Source organism: Accipiter gentilis, chromosome 9 (assembly GCF_929443795.1).
Source record: "Accipiter gentilis chromosome 9, bAccGen1.1, whole genome shotgun sequence".
Taxonomy (NCBI): Eukaryota; Metazoa; Chordata; class Aves; order Accipitriformes; family Accipitridae; genus Astur; species Astur gentilis.
In genome coordinates, this window is record NC_064888.1 from 37,518,918 (window position 1) to 37,533,648 (window position 14,731).

At 47.8% G+C, this 14,731-nt stretch overlaps 2 protein-coding genes across 2 annotated transcripts in view; one reads left to right on the forward strand and one right to left on the reverse strand.

Annotated features, from left to right (window-relative positions):
- Positions 1 to 933: 933 nt before the first annotated feature.
- PRDX3 (peroxiredoxin 3) lies at positions 934 to 6,212 on the reverse strand. Its single transcript, XM_049810819.1, has 7 exons — positions 6,144 to 6,212; positions 5,987 to 6,068; positions 5,665 to 5,806; positions 4,758 to 4,893; positions 2,862 to 2,965; positions 1,645 to 1,810; positions 934 to 1,134 (listed from the first exon to the last, which is right to left on the reverse strand). The coding sequence occupies exons 1-7, from the start codon at positions 6,177 to 6,179 to the stop codon at positions 1,081 to 1,083; spliced, it is 720 nt and encodes a 239-aa protein (XP_049666776.1). The 5' UTR covers positions 6,180 to 6,212; the 3' UTR covers positions 934 to 1,080.
- An 8,004-nt stretch (positions 6,213 to 14,216) lies between these two features.
- GRK5 (G protein-coupled receptor kinase 5) overlaps positions 14,217 to 14,731 on the forward strand; it is a 161,175-nt gene continuing 160,660 nt past the window's right edge. Inside the window, exon 1 of the mRNA XM_049810454.1 lies at positions 14,217 to 14,396. Coding sequence (XP_049666411.1) covers positions 14,345 to 14,396 — 52 coding nt within the window. The 5' untranslated portion in view covers positions 14,217 to 14,344. The remainder of the gene's footprint in view (positions 14,397 to 14,731) is intronic.

Sequence of the window (14,731 nt, forward strand, 5' to 3'; positions counted from 1 at the left end):
TTCCGTTTATCTTACAGTCCTTTCCTCGGCTCAAAAGGGCAGAAAATGAAAAATACAAACCCATTCAGTATTGTATCGATTTATCCAGCCCTTCAGCAGCACACCCGCTACTTACCATCTATGGCCTATGCACACAAAGGCAGGGGCTGCGAGGAAAGGTACAGAAGATAATTTCTATGGCAATGCAACTTATCCAACTTCTTCAAAATAGAGAAACGGGACTCTTTAGGGATAAAGTGAAAGAAAAGAAAAGCAACACACCCACTGCTAGTCAACATTAAGATTTATTATTACAGCTAGAGATGTGCTACATTGTTTTCAAGCAGTACAACATGTCACCTTTTAAGTTTTTCCTGGAGACAGATTAAGCAAATAAGCAATGCTTTAAATGACAGTAGACTGTCATTAAGCTCCAGTAAATACGCTTTTGGGGTTCAAGTTTTTACCATCTCCCAAGTGGAATGAAAGTTCTTCATGCTTGTTACTGCTATGTAGCTGCACTGCATCTTTGACTATATGCAGGATTAAAATGGCACATATTTACATTCAAGTTATAGTGCATCTACCCACAAAAAAAATGGAGATTTTTGAAATTTTTTACTTGTTACATTCATCTCTTCCTCTGCAAAGTTAATTAGAAACCACATATCAAAATTCTGTTTTCTGTATTGTCACCATTGTTTCCAACTCATTACAGAATTTTTTTCATGTGAGAAAAGAAAATGTGGGACACTTTCTGGTCCAAAACTAGTTAAGGAAGAAGGAAAAACCCAGTGGAAGACAACAGTATTTTGTGTACTTGTTGTATTCAGGAAGAAGACTAGTGGTCACAGAAGTTCATGTAACTGAAGTTGCAAAAAAAAAAGAAAAGGGGGGGGGGGGAGGGCAGGGAGAAGCCTTAGTTTTTACCCTTTTTAAAGTAAGACAAGGGAGTCAGTAAATATTTCAACATTTAATTTCTTCTTAAACATGAGAAAATGAGACCTTTAATTTGATTTTTTTTTTTTCATACAATCACAGCTGCTTTCCTGATGTCTTCAGTTTATGGTAACTAAGAGTTTTGTCCACTTATTTGAGCATTTATGTATGCACTTTCTCAAAATATTCTTTAGAAGCTTCTGGGCTTGGCTTGATCTGTCAAGAAAAAAAGTTTAGTTATTATATGCTATAACTAAGATTAAAAAAATTACAGATTTAACACTTTATCCAAGAAAATCCATGCATACTTTATAAAAACAATAGGTTATTTCTGTTTCTACACTTGGTTGCAAGATGAAAGCCTAAATGATGTACAAGCTCCTACTTGCAAATTTCAAGTATATGACACTTTTTCCTGCTAAATATCCAGAAGGGTATTTAATAAGTAAGAAATCTGAAGACAACTGGTGGAGAGTGCAAGTCAAATTTAGAGTTTTGAATACAATTCGTGCCTTCTAAAAGGAAATTGGTGACTTTCTTCACAGAAATGACTCACTCAGTATCATACAAATAGACTGAACTGGTCCAACCGATAAAAGCCTCAGATTTAGACAACAGGCACAGATTCAGTCAAGCACCTCATCTTAAAAGTGGTTGTCAGCCCTTCAGACATGAGAAACATGCCAGTGTCTATATTTAGAAAAGTGATATTTAGCAGACACTTACTGTAGGGGAGTCTGGAGTCCAGTTTGCTGGGCAAACCTCTCCATGTGTTTCCACATACTGGAATGCTTTCACCAAACGGAGGGTCTCTTCCACACTACGACCGACGGGGAGATCATTGATACTCAGATGCTTGATGATCCCATTTGGATCAATGATGAAGAGACCTCTGTAATTGAGCAAGAATTTAGGAAATGCAAATCACGTTCCAAGAGCAAACACAAGAAACTGGATGAACTATTTCAGCAAGGTAGTTATTCTTAGATGCACGTATCAGAGTTAGGAGTAGCAATACAGCGTTTGACAATATTGTTTGTTAGTGAAGTGATCAAAAGCCAAGAACCAGTCAACTGGTATGCTGTCGTGAAATTACAAAGTATACATAAAGACTATTGAGACAGATGTATAACAAAGGTATAACTTCTAATTCCACCTATGTTTCAAAGTTGATAGCTAGCATCTTTCCCCTGTCTTTTTGACAGGAAAATCTGAAGGTATTGAGTGAAGAGCTGCTTATACATTAAGCTACTAAATTAAATCCTGTTGCATATAAACATTTGTGAAAAACAAAAGTCCCAGTTGTACCATACTAATTAACTTAATTTGTCAACAAACAAATGTCAGAAGTTCCTGACTCAAAGAGATCAGGAACCGAAGGTCTCCAGAAGACTCCTACCCAATGCAGTGTTTCTCAGGGACCACTATTTCCTTTCAATAAGTATTCCCATAGTGGAGAAGGAAATGTTAATTTTTTTATTCTAGGCAATTATGGTATTGACTGTAGTGGCCTCTAGGACAACCACTTTAGAAACTTCTCACACAGAAATCAAGGCAGTCTCTTCTCCCTTCAGAAGAAAGAAAACAAACAAACGTAAAAAAGGGACAGACCTAAATTGTGAAAAAATGTAAGAAATTGCACAATGGTCTTCTAGCCTACTCGTTTTCCTTAGTGACACAGAGTTCTCCAACTCAGAGCAGAATAGCTGGCTTTCCCCTGCATGCATTCTCAGAGGGGCCTGGAACCACCCCCAACTTAATGGCCATAATGGCCATGAGCCCTTTTCCTAGGGTGGGATCCAGCAGAAGTTCTGCAGAAAAAGTAACACCTTACAGTCTTCATTTGATACTTGTGCAGTTTCCCCTGCAGGAGGAGACAGTACGGCTCAGATTGTTTTAGACTGGGTTGTGTCGTAACTGAGTTATCGGCAATCATGCATTACCTTAGTGCTATGCCAGGTCCTTCTAGTAGCACCCCATAATCACGGGAGATTTGTTTTGTGAGGTCTGACAGAACTGGAATATTCATTTTGCCCAAACCGCCGCTCTAGAAGACAAAGTAAGATTCCATTTTGTTACAAAATGCTTTTTAGGATTGTCTTTCTGGAGTCGCAGGATACAGTGCTCTTGAAGGTATACTAACAACAAAACATATTCATGTCATTCGCTCCATGAAAGGAACCACGGGGCGGGGGGGGGGTGTTGTTGGTTGGTTGGTTTTGTTTTGTTTGTTGGTTTTTTTTAAACTAGTCAGGCACATTTGGCTTCCTTGGTACATGAAAACTTCTTTTGCACCAAGCATTTTAGAACTGCATTTTTGGTGGTAAAAAACTACCTATGACAACAGTCATAAATTTTCAGGAAGATTTCCCTTGTAGCCTATTCAGAAGCTTTGAATACAAGAATTTCTACTGCATATTTAAGTGTTCAAAATTAAACAAGATGAATATGGCAGGGAGAGAAGGGAAAACAAACCTGCGTACTATGAATAGACAAAACTCAAGGCTTCTAACAGCCACACTAGGTATGTCAGAGTTCTTCTGCTCTCTATATACTGTACGTAGTATTTTTTTTTCCTCCCCCAAATCAATTTAAATACCATTTGGAGAGTCAACTAAGATTTCTTTCAGTTTTGCAACATAGTGGAACTGTGAGAGAGATAAGCTCTGTATCCTTGAAACAAGCCCGGAGTTTGTTAGCTTTTCTATTCCTGGCATCATCAGTGAATCATTGTGTAATCTCAATCACTCAGACCCTGATCCTGCAAATGCTTGCCTGCAATCAAGTTCTCATACCCAGAGCTTTGAACACAGATGTCGGAGAAACCAAGGCCTTAGTTTCTCCGGGTGTCGGTTTCCTGTCTGCGCCACCATGGAATTCTTCCCACCCTTTGCAGGGCATTTTGCTACACATGCACCGAGCAGTGCCTGACTGGCATACACTGAACAGCTTTCGCATAAAGTGGTGAAGTCAGTCCACAATCACATTTTAGAGCTTTGAACAAAGCACACAGAAAATTAAATACTCTTCACAGACTCAGCCAAGCCATATTAAATCTAGGAAACTCTTCTCCCTCCCCTGTATGTTACAACGGCAGAGCTATGCACCTGAAGGAACCTCAGTCTGCAAGCACTGCTGCAGACTGCTGCCCCCACAACCCCATGGGTAACAACTGATGGCTCAGGCACTTCTGCACCTTCCTGTGATGCTTCTGACTCTCTACAACTAACCAAACTAGTGAGATGCTTTACGTGATCAAAAGCATGTATTTTTATATACATCTGAAAGAGGCTCCTCTCCAGTAAAAGGCCGTCTTTATCACTTTCTTTCCCTGAAGAAAGCCGAGGACATCCATTTGTATTGCAAAAGCAGAACCATTTCAAGCAAGTGAGAGTTAATAATACCAGTGCTCCAACAAGCTGGTTATTATTCTGCTTCCATTCTGAAGCCACCACTGTTAGGTATTGGTTAACAATAGTGACTAAACAGCTGCTGTTCATTTTCTGCGATGGTGCACACAAACCATCAGCTGTAACAAGCAGCTCAGGTGACATGTACACTAAGTATTTGTCTTTCAGGATAAACATACAACAATATGATGTAACCTACAAGACTATCAAGAGAGCAAAACAAAGATGAAAAAACCCCCACAAATATTAAAGAGCAAGAAATTCTGACCTCAATCTTTGTTTATGTCATCAAAGGTAGAAGTCCATCACTTAGGCAGTCTACAGAAATCAGTGTTTTCACAATTGTTTATTCAACTCTTCTTTTCAGGAGCTCTTGTGAAAAGAAAACAAACCAACAGAGAAAGCCCCAAACAGCTGCTCAATGCGTACCTTTCGTGGCGTATTTATCCAGGCCAGATGACAAAAATGAGAATCCACAGAAACTGCCACCACGTCACAGTTCACATCATGAAATTCATTTGCTTTGTTGCTGAAAGCCACAATTTCTGTGGGGCAGACAAAGGTGCTGGGTGGGAAGAGAGAACAGGTTGTAATGTTTCTGCAATCTTTTCACAGAATTTTTTAGAAAAGACTCTTGTGTCTGTTTCTAGGCACTAACGCAACAGAGCATTTTCTTTAGCCTGATAACTTTAACCATATTTCCTGCTCAAAATTGGTTTCAGTCAGTCTCAAAGCAACAGCCATAGCCACCTCGCTGGCATACAAGTTTCCAACTCTCAGTTCTAGACAGACTTTGGAGAGAAACTATCTCTGCTAGACACTCTCTAGACAGACAGTTTTTGGAAACTATAGCAGAAAGGACTGCAGGTTAAATCCTCCCCCACGTGCCCAAATACACCAGGATGCTTTTGGTGATTCAAGTCTTCTGGACAAGCGCAGCCCCATCTGTTCACCTTTTGCTTTGAAGCCATCCAGCTGCAGTTCTGCTGGCCCAGCTGCCTAAAAGGAGAGAGTCTCCAACATGACCCCACGCTTCAAGGCAATGCCCTCGCCCCTGGGATCTGACTGTAAGGGGAACCACGCTTGCAAGGCCACTTCTGAAGCAGTCCCCGCAGCTAGAAGATGCTCTCCAGCCACCAGTTCCATTGATTTAAAACACAGTGGCCGTTTGCCCCCAAGTTTTATCTCTCACGCTCTAGAAACAGACATATCTGCCTTGCAAGACTCCCCCAAATGAGGTAAAACCTGCCACTTCAGACAGCGATGATCTGCAGCGCTTCTGATGACCTTCAGCAAGGCAGAAGGCCCATGTGAAAGGGGACAAACCCGCACTCACAAGTCCAGGGGGTAGAAGAAGAGAACCAGGTATTTCCCCTTGAAATCATCCAGGCTCAGCTCTTTGAACTCCCCGTTAACAACGGCCGTTCCTTTAAAAAACGGGGCGTGTTGTGTAACGGCTGGAGCAAACCGCGACGAGCCTGCGGAGGTGGGGGAGAGAAAACAGAGCTGAAGGCCGCCGGCCGAGCCTCCTCCTCCTCCTCCTCCTCCCGGTCGCAGCCACAAGGTCGGCCGGGTCCGGCGGAGACGTTCCCGCCGCCTGGCCCGGGGTGAGCCCTGAGGCGGGTGTGCGCGTCCCCGCCGCCCTCCCCCACGCTTACCGAGGCTGAATTGGCGGCGGGCGCAGGGCAGGGACCGCGCCGTCAGCCTCCTCCCGGCGGCGGCAGCAGCGGCGGCGGGCACCTGCGGGGGGAGAAGGAGGGTCAGAAGGGCCGGGGGTTGGGGCGCGGGGGCGGCCGGGGAGGGTCACTCACTCACCGCGTTCCGCAGGAGCCTTCCCAGCGCGGCCGCCATCTTGAGCGCCTCACAGGCGGGCGGAGCCGGGCGCTCTGAGGGACGGGGCGGCTCCGGGTCCGCCCCCGCCGGGAGGGCTGCCGCCGGCCGGCCGGCCGTATCTCACCTTCCCCTCGCTCCGGCCGGCCTCCTTCCTCCCGGCAGCGGTTCCGTGATTCGGAACGGGGCGATGAGGGGGACCTGCCCTGGGCTCAGCCTGTGGGCGCCGCCGGTCCCCGTGCTGAGGCGGGGGGTGGTTCCCGCTGCCGGGACTGACTGTGGGACCTAGTTGTGGTGTGTGCGGGTACAGACCGACACGGAGCGAACAGCGTGGAAACCTCTCGGGCACGCAAACTTTTCACGTGCCGTTGGCGCTGACTTTATCGGACTCGCTCAGGTTATAGCTGTTAATTAAGCAATTACGGTGCGATAGCCGCGTGCCTGCTTAGCTCTTCTCGGCCGTGAGCTGATGCAAAGTCATTACCTAATTTCCCACAGAGGCAGTGCTGCGTTGAGCTGAATGTGTGTCTGTGGCCTCCGTCTGCTCTGCAGGTTTGTCCCAGTTCCCGTGGCTGCACGGAGCATCGCTGGTCACCCCCAGTTCCCTTGGCTGCACTGGAGAGCCACGGGTCCAGCCCTAGGAAGAGCAGTTAGGGCACGCATTTGCTCTAGGGGAGGTAGGAGAGTCGCAAAGAAACCCATCGCAGGCCTCCCGTCTCCTGCCAGACGAAATCAAGTGCAGGACAGGTGTCCAGCTGGTGGAAGGGACCACACCTGAGATGTGTAAGTCTTTCTGTTGCCCTGAAGCTGGGGTCTTCAGCGAGTCTGCTGTTGAAGCCCAGGCCCCCACAACTGGAGCTAACGGAGCTACTTTGACAGTCAGTCGAGCAGTACAAGGTTTTCTCAGGCTATTTTTGTTGACTACCTGATGGTGGCAGCAACAGAGATCACCTTCACCAAAGAAGTGCCCGCTGCCTGCCCTGGTTAGGCCATGTGCTTTGGAGCAGCACAAGCGGTGTGCACAACCCAGAGTACTGAAAATGAAACAAACACTCCCTAAAAGTCCATTAATATTTATAAATATCCACAGACTTTTACGAAGGGGAGATCCCACCTTGTGAACTGGAGAGAAGTCTGGCTCCACTCGCAGGATAAGCTCAGCCATCAGCATCAGGGCCAAAGCCAAAGGCAAATAGAGCAACATCAGCTAATCCCAGGCCCCCGGGACGAGCTCAATGGATGCTGAATCTGTATTTCTGAACAAATAATCAAATTTATTTCTGGTACTGATCTGGCTGGCGTGGTCTGGTCACCTCTGCAATAGTAAACTCTCTGAGCCTTCAAGAGAGGGAGGTTGTGTGCAACCTGCCTGTTAGGGGTGGTCGCTAGCCAGTATTAACTCTCTACTATGCCCAAGAACCGTTTGGGGCAGTGTAAGTCAGCATTGTCCAAAAGCATGCTAAGATCTTTCTGAGCATTTAACGTCATCACCAGTTTCAGTTTCTGGTACCTTTCTGGGGCACTCCTGAATTTATTAATCCAGATGGAGCCAATGACAGCTGGAAATGTGTCTCTGATAACCTTCTCAAAAACTGTAGTTCCCAGAAGAGCACACAGAATAATGTTATCTACTCATACGTGCACAGACATACTGTGTGGCTGGCTGGGCTTGTGATGAAGATGGAGGCGTTCTGCACAAGGGTGCAAGAGATGAACTGTTCCTATAGCCGTGGTGAGATGAGGGCGAAGAAAATGTGGATACTAAAGGATACAGATACCCCAGTATGGGGTCTACCCGCATAGTAGTCTAACTGCTTCCTGGATCCACTGATTTCCTTGAATTCAAATAGACTTCACTATTGCTTTTGATTTTGAAGCTGTTCCCTCCAGACTCAACACCCCCTAACAAGCTCTGAGTGTGCATCTGAGCATGTGTGCGTAGGTGTGCGCAAGTGCAGTGCTGGGTCAGTGAACTGTCAGGTTCTGAGTTAAGCAACCTTCTGTACCCCTTGTTTCTCATTAGTGCTTCGTTAAGGGAAACCTGAAGGTGCGTGAGAGAGAAGTTCAGTTTTGACTCTTGCTGATGAACCAGGGCTGTTTGAAAGTGCCAGCTGGATGGGGACTCTGCTGGGAAGGTTACTGGCTGAGCAAGGGGGGGCTGGCTGACCTACTCAGCTTATTTGCATGTCTGTTGCCTAAAAGTTAGGGGCATTCTTGCTTAAAAACCCCTCAAAGCCTAAAAGTGGAAATGAGTAAACTATTTGTATGTTTAGAAAATATGACAGCAGTGTGGGTGAGCCATGCTGTAGCCTGCAGCCCTGGAGATGGAGAGGGTAGGAGCAGTTGTCGAGACATGTGTCCACAGTAGAGGTGTGGGAGGTCTTCGTGTCACTGCTGAGGGCTGCCAGCGGAGCAGTGAGCAGTGGAGCTGAGCCCAGGACACCTGCAGAGCAGTGACTGTCGGTGAAGAGTAGCAAAGAAACATAAACCATTACCTGGGCCCGTTCCCTCAATAGCAGTGCAGAATGGCACGTCTGCGTTCACATCTGCTGGACTGGCGCATCCCCTTGAATGGAGACACTTACTCGCCCAGCTGAGTCCCATGCGGCTGAGAAGCAAATTGTGCACCCAGGGACAGCTGGGCCACAGCGGTTCCTTTCCCTCAGCTGTGGGAGCTGTATTGTGGCAGCAAGAAAAGGGCTATTGCTAGGATTTCCTGAGGATGGTTGTCTCACCCTCAGATGATTATTCACAACTTCTAAGTTGATATATTCTAAAACGATGTCCTTTCCCCCTCCCTGGAAAGTTGTATTTGTTTAAAACTCTTTGTTTAAACACTTGGCTTGCAGGTGGGGAAATATTGCTCATGCTTTGTTGTGAAGGCAGCGCAATTCAGCTTCTCAGAATTATGGGCAAGAGCTTGAACTACTGTGATTTAACAGGGGGTTTATTTTCCATTTTGCTTTTTACCGGGCATCCCTACAATTTGAAGATCGACCTCGTCACTGCCAAAGCACACCTGGCGAAAGAGTTGTTCCTTTTTCCTCAGCTCTGGCTCTGGCACAAGCTAGAGCAGCTGCTAAACCCAGTTCTTCTTGCCATACAAAGGTCAAAATAAATCTACCGAGCGGTACCATATGTGCATCTTTTTCCAAATCTTGTTGGTTGTCTGCTTTGCCGTCTCCCACAGGCTTTCACCTGGCCAGACAGGCCCCAGCCTCATATCTCATCCTGCAGTGAGGGAGTGCTTGTTCGTACTGGTGCAGTGCAAGCTCAGTAGTGCAGAGATGTGTTTGCATGTGAAGGGTTAGAGTCTTTAAACCCGATACAAACTGAGACATCTGAAGTTGGTGAAGGACTCTCCAGGAATTTCAGCAGACTCTAGGGAGAAGTTTGTATTGCTACAAGGTGCAGAGCAGTGGATAAGATGCTTGAACGGATAATGGGAGATGTAAATTTTATTTTTGGTTAGGGTACTTATCTGCCTGCTCTCACCTTGTGCCTCTTTTTTCCTATCTGGGTATAAGTAAATATGCCTCTCTGGTGAAAAACTCTGAGGTCTGTTGATAAAAAGTGCTAGATAATGCTTGTGTGTTGTTACTATTATTGTTTTGTGAGAGCTAGGTTCTAAAGAGCTCTTTGAAAGATTGTCATTAACACAACCAAATATTAGTGAAGGAGTAGTTGCTTCTCTCTAAACTTGATGAAAGGGGTAAGCAAATCCCAAATCAGATCTGCTGCTGTGGGTCATTAAATGGCAGACTCTGTGAAGAGTACGGGATGTTTACATCTGCTTGTTTAAAAAATAAAATCTGCTCATCTTCTAGAAGGTTATTTTATTCCATGTGCTCAAATGCTGTAACAATCATTTGTCCTCTACCTTGAGGAAATAGATAACTGAAAAAAAGGTTTGGAAATGGGAAGAAACGAGGGAGGCGTAAACATTTTTATCTAAACCAAAGCAAAAAGTTTGGTTTAGACAACACGATGCATCACCCCATGGCTGTTGATAGATGGCAGCCTCTGTCCTTACGCAAAGGGGCTCTGTAAAAGGTTACAGCTGCCTGCAAATACTTTCTCATAGGCCTGTGTGCTCCCACCTGCTGATAGCGAATCTCAGCAGGAGGCAAAAGAATTTGCCCGTTTGTAGCAATAAGTTTCAGAAGGAATTCCAAACATAATCCAGCTTAGAGCTAACCATGAACAGGCTTTACTGCATTAATTGCATGTTATACCATGGATTTAGGAGATAGGTGCTGTTAGGGTATGTTTCCAATTGATAAGTATAGGCAAAAGCCCTTTCGACATCTGGTTCACTGGGGGTCTTATCCTGACATTTCCAGCAGGCGGTACTGAGGCCAAGTGGTTTTCCTCTGGTGGCAGGATAAAACTGGGTGTGTTGCTGCTGTGTTTCTGGCTGGAGCTGCAGGAGCCCACCCTGCCGATGACTCATCCCTTAGAGTGGCTCAGAATATCACACTCTGCCTTGCTGCTTTCCTATTCCTATTACACTGCTGCATTTGGGTCTCGCACGGTGTTGGTGTTTCATTTACAAACCTCTCTTTTCCCATAAAGGGAAGATGGCCGCCAGCCCTGCTTTACCCCGATGTTCAGCACTCGGGGTTTTTTTTTCTGGGCCTTTCCTGAATGACTTCAGATGAAGATTTTTTTAGAAAGCAGAACAACCAAACACATTAAGCACCTTAGAAAGCATATTTTTCAGAGTTTAACTGTTTTTTGGTAGCCTCTCCTTTTTTTTTTTTTTTTTTTTCCTTCCAAAATTGGCTGCTTCTGCATATGATTCAGAGTAAATTTTCCCTTTTCTCCCAGCAAGCACTGAATCAGGATTTTTAGGCCAGCAAAAAAAGACCTGTGTTCCTTCCCTGCCACCCTGTCTTTGAGCCCATGCTTGAGTATTTCAGCATCAGAGTTTACGACAGTGAGTAGAGTAAGACAAGCAGTGGAACAGACTTACAGGTCTCCTGTTTCTTTCTCCCTCACTCACAGAGAACCTGACTGCTCCACTAAATCAGGTGTGGACATACCTTGAAGTTAAAGGTTCCAGGTGACACAAAAATGAAGATACCGACAGCTATGAAGAAATCGTGAGGCAAGACTCCAAAGTGGGTTTTGCAAAGACCAATTGACGGACTTTAAGGCAAGTAGGTCTGTGCAGTGGCACTTGCTTTGGCATCCGATGGGGAGCCACATCCTTGAAAGGGGCCATCCATCTGAGGCCTGCGCTGAAGCAGCCCCTTGTCATCTATCAGTGGTACATTCAGGCTTAAAAAACTGTAGTAGAAAAGAGATGCGGTGAGGACTGATTGTCTTGATTTTGTTTTTCAAAGTAGGGCATTGTGTTAGCGAACACACTTCCTTCCGTCCTAGTGCACCACATAGACTCAGATTTATTGGAAACAAGTTTTATTTCGTTAAATACTGTAAGAATAATGAAGAAAACCCACTCCGTTGTTCTTACCGATAAACGTGACGTCAGAATTGCTGCCCTCTGTGTAGATGTGTAACTAAGACAAACGTGTTATTGCAGAATCTCAGCAATCTGGTAGCAGAGCTCAGCTTTCCACTCCCTGCACTCAGCCACATTTACATTATGTGACTGCTCCTAGTCCACTTCAATGCAAAGTCATCCAGCTTAGTTAAAATAACCACTCTGGCAGCCACACAGCACTCTGTTCAGTTGCTGCCCCGGTTTCTGAAGGGACTGTGTAACTGTGCCTTTGGTTGCCAGGAACGTGAAGTGCTTCAGAGCTGCGCCGTTCATGAACACTAGGTAGCTCCATGGGATTTCCAAACACCGTATAGATCCATTGTAACTCTTTTGATAAACCTATTTACCCTTTCAAGAATTAAATAAACATTCACACAGTATAGACAGTGAGGCACTTACAAGTCATACTTTTGTCTCGCAGGGTGACACCGCAGATGACTCTGTGTATATAGAGATAAATATAGATATCAGATAAAAGAGGAGCAGTAGAGCTGTCAGGTGCACATGCCGATTTCCAAGATCTGCCCTCTTCATTCAGGCAGCCGTGTAAAAGTTGCACACCAAACACAGCCCGCGCTCCCTGCGGAGTCTCCCATGAAGGTAAATCCCTCCTCACTGAACAGCCCCATCCCGAGGTGTGTCAAGCACACCGATATCCCATCGCTGTCAGCAGAAGTTAGCTCGCTGCTGCAGCGCGTGCTGCTTCACAAAACGGGGACTGACACCCGTGTGTTCATTTTTCCTTTGGAGAGAGGAGTTGCTTGTAGCATTAAAAACATTGTTTACAATAAAAGGCACGCCTTCCAACATCAGCCATGTTGTGATGCCAGTGTTGTCCTTGCGATGATGATCGTTAGTGGGAGGCCGGGCAGGGGTGTGAAGTGCACTTACAACCTGAGCGTGATTTGCTCTGTTTACAAGCGAGCATCAGTCCTTGCACAGAAGCGGTCAAACAACAAGCAGGGCAGACATTCCTTAGGAACCTCATCTCTATGCTAAGGCTCTGGTTTCCAGGAAGCAATTTTTCCCTTAAGAATTATTTAATCAGAGCAAAATCTTCCGGTACTTACAGACACAACTGCCGCTATATAGAACTTGGCATTACAAAGAAAGTAACCACAACACAGCATGGCTTCCGGAGACTGAACATTTTCTGAAGTGACAGGAGAGAGGATGTGGAAGAGCGTACATAGCAGTGCCACCTGCTACGCACAGTAACTTTCAAAGTTCTAACCTTTGACACTTAATCGGGTACAAAAGGCATTTATTATAGCCATTTTTATCCCAATGCCCAAGGTATTACTCATTAAATGCATTTCTCCTTTCTTTCCTAGGTTCAGAAAATGTGTTCTAGGCAGTCTGCAAGTCCTGCTGTTGCAAGCCATTTCTGCCTGGCTGTAGAAAGAAATCAGATTGGTGCGATACAAAAAAGAAGAAAAATGAAAAAGTAGTGCCTGCGCTCGCCTTACAGGGAGGTGCATGTTCATTTGGTTCGCTTCACGTGGATTTAATCAATGGAAATACAGATGGGGGAAGTGTTAGTGAGAGTAACGGGTCGTTTTTATTCCTCTTTCTTTGCTTGACCTGCTGAATCGATCTACCCCGTTGCCAGGAAAATCAGGATCATGCTGACACGAGCATCTGTCCTCTATAGACAAGAGAGAATTTATGTTGCAATCTAGCGCTTAAAATTCACAAACTTTCCACAAGTGGCTGACGTCTCACGCAGCCCCTTAGCGGGATTAAAAAACCAAAAAAAGAATTAAAAAAATAAATAATGGTGCGGCAGAAAAGATGGGATTCCCTCGGGGACTCCCCCAAATCTCCCTCCAGAAAGGCGAGCAGCCCGGCCCGAGGAGGAGGCTGCGCATCCCACGGCAGGGGATGAAAGTCCGCCGGTTGCCGGCGTCTCCTTCCCTCGGGTGTCAGCACCTGTCAGCCGGCGGCGACGAGCACGGAGACGGGCCGGGGAGCCCTGGGGGTCCCGCTCCGCTCCGGGGCCGCCGCCGCGGGGTGGCGCCCGGCACCAGGGGCTGCGCTGCGGGGAGCCCCGCGCATCGCTCCGCGCATCGCTCCGCGGCCTCCCCCCCCCACCTCTTCGCTGCACCGAACCACCCCCCCACCCCCCCCACCACCACCCTCGCCCACCGCTCGGCTCCCGCCGCCCTGTCCCGCGTCCCCTCCCTGCCCCTCGGCGGAGCCGCTGCCCGTCCGCGGCGGGGACCGGGCGGCCGGTAAAGGTGCGTCGGGAGCCGGCCCCGAGGACTACACGTCCCGGCGTGCCCGGGGCTCCGCGGAGCCGGCGGGGATGGCGCCTGCGCGGGGGTTGCGGGGCCGCTCCGCGGTGCCACACCCCCGGGGGAGGGAGGCAGAGGAGCGCCCGAGCCCTCAAACCGGCGGGGAGCCCGCGGGGCGGAGGATGGAGTAAGCGGGGCGAGGCGAGAGGCGAGATCGGGCGGAGGGGGGGGGTGGGTGGGTGGGGGAGCGCCGCCTCCGCCGGGGGTGGGGGGGGGGGGGTGGGGGGGAGCGCGGAGGAGAAGGGAGGAAGGCAGCGGGGTCATGCACGGGGGGATAAGGCGCTAGGGGCAGGAGGCGGGTGGTCGCCCGGAGACTCCGCACCTCGGGAGCGACGTCCTGCTGCAGTGCCGCCGCCTGCCTACGCTGCCCGAGCTCGTCAATGGAGCTGGAAAACATCGTTGCCAACACCGTCTTGCTGAAAGCCAGGGAAGGTGAGAGAGCGGCGGGAGTGGAGCGGAGGGGTGGGGTGGGGGGAAACGGACGGACACACGGACGCCGGGACCGGAGCATCCCTGTCGCAGTCGCCCCTCCGCGGAGCGATGCCCGCGGGGGGGGGGGGGGGGGGGGGGGCGGGCGGGCACCGGCGGGGCTGCGCGGCGGGTCCCGCCGGCTTTTCGGGGTGCCATGTGGCCGAGCCGGGGTTGGAAGCGGTTCGGTTGGGAGAAGAGCCCCGGGGAGAAGGAAAATACCGCTTTCCCCCGCTGTGCGCGGAGGTTTGGGAAAGGAAGTGAATGAGATTGCAGAGATTACAATTTTCACCCATCTC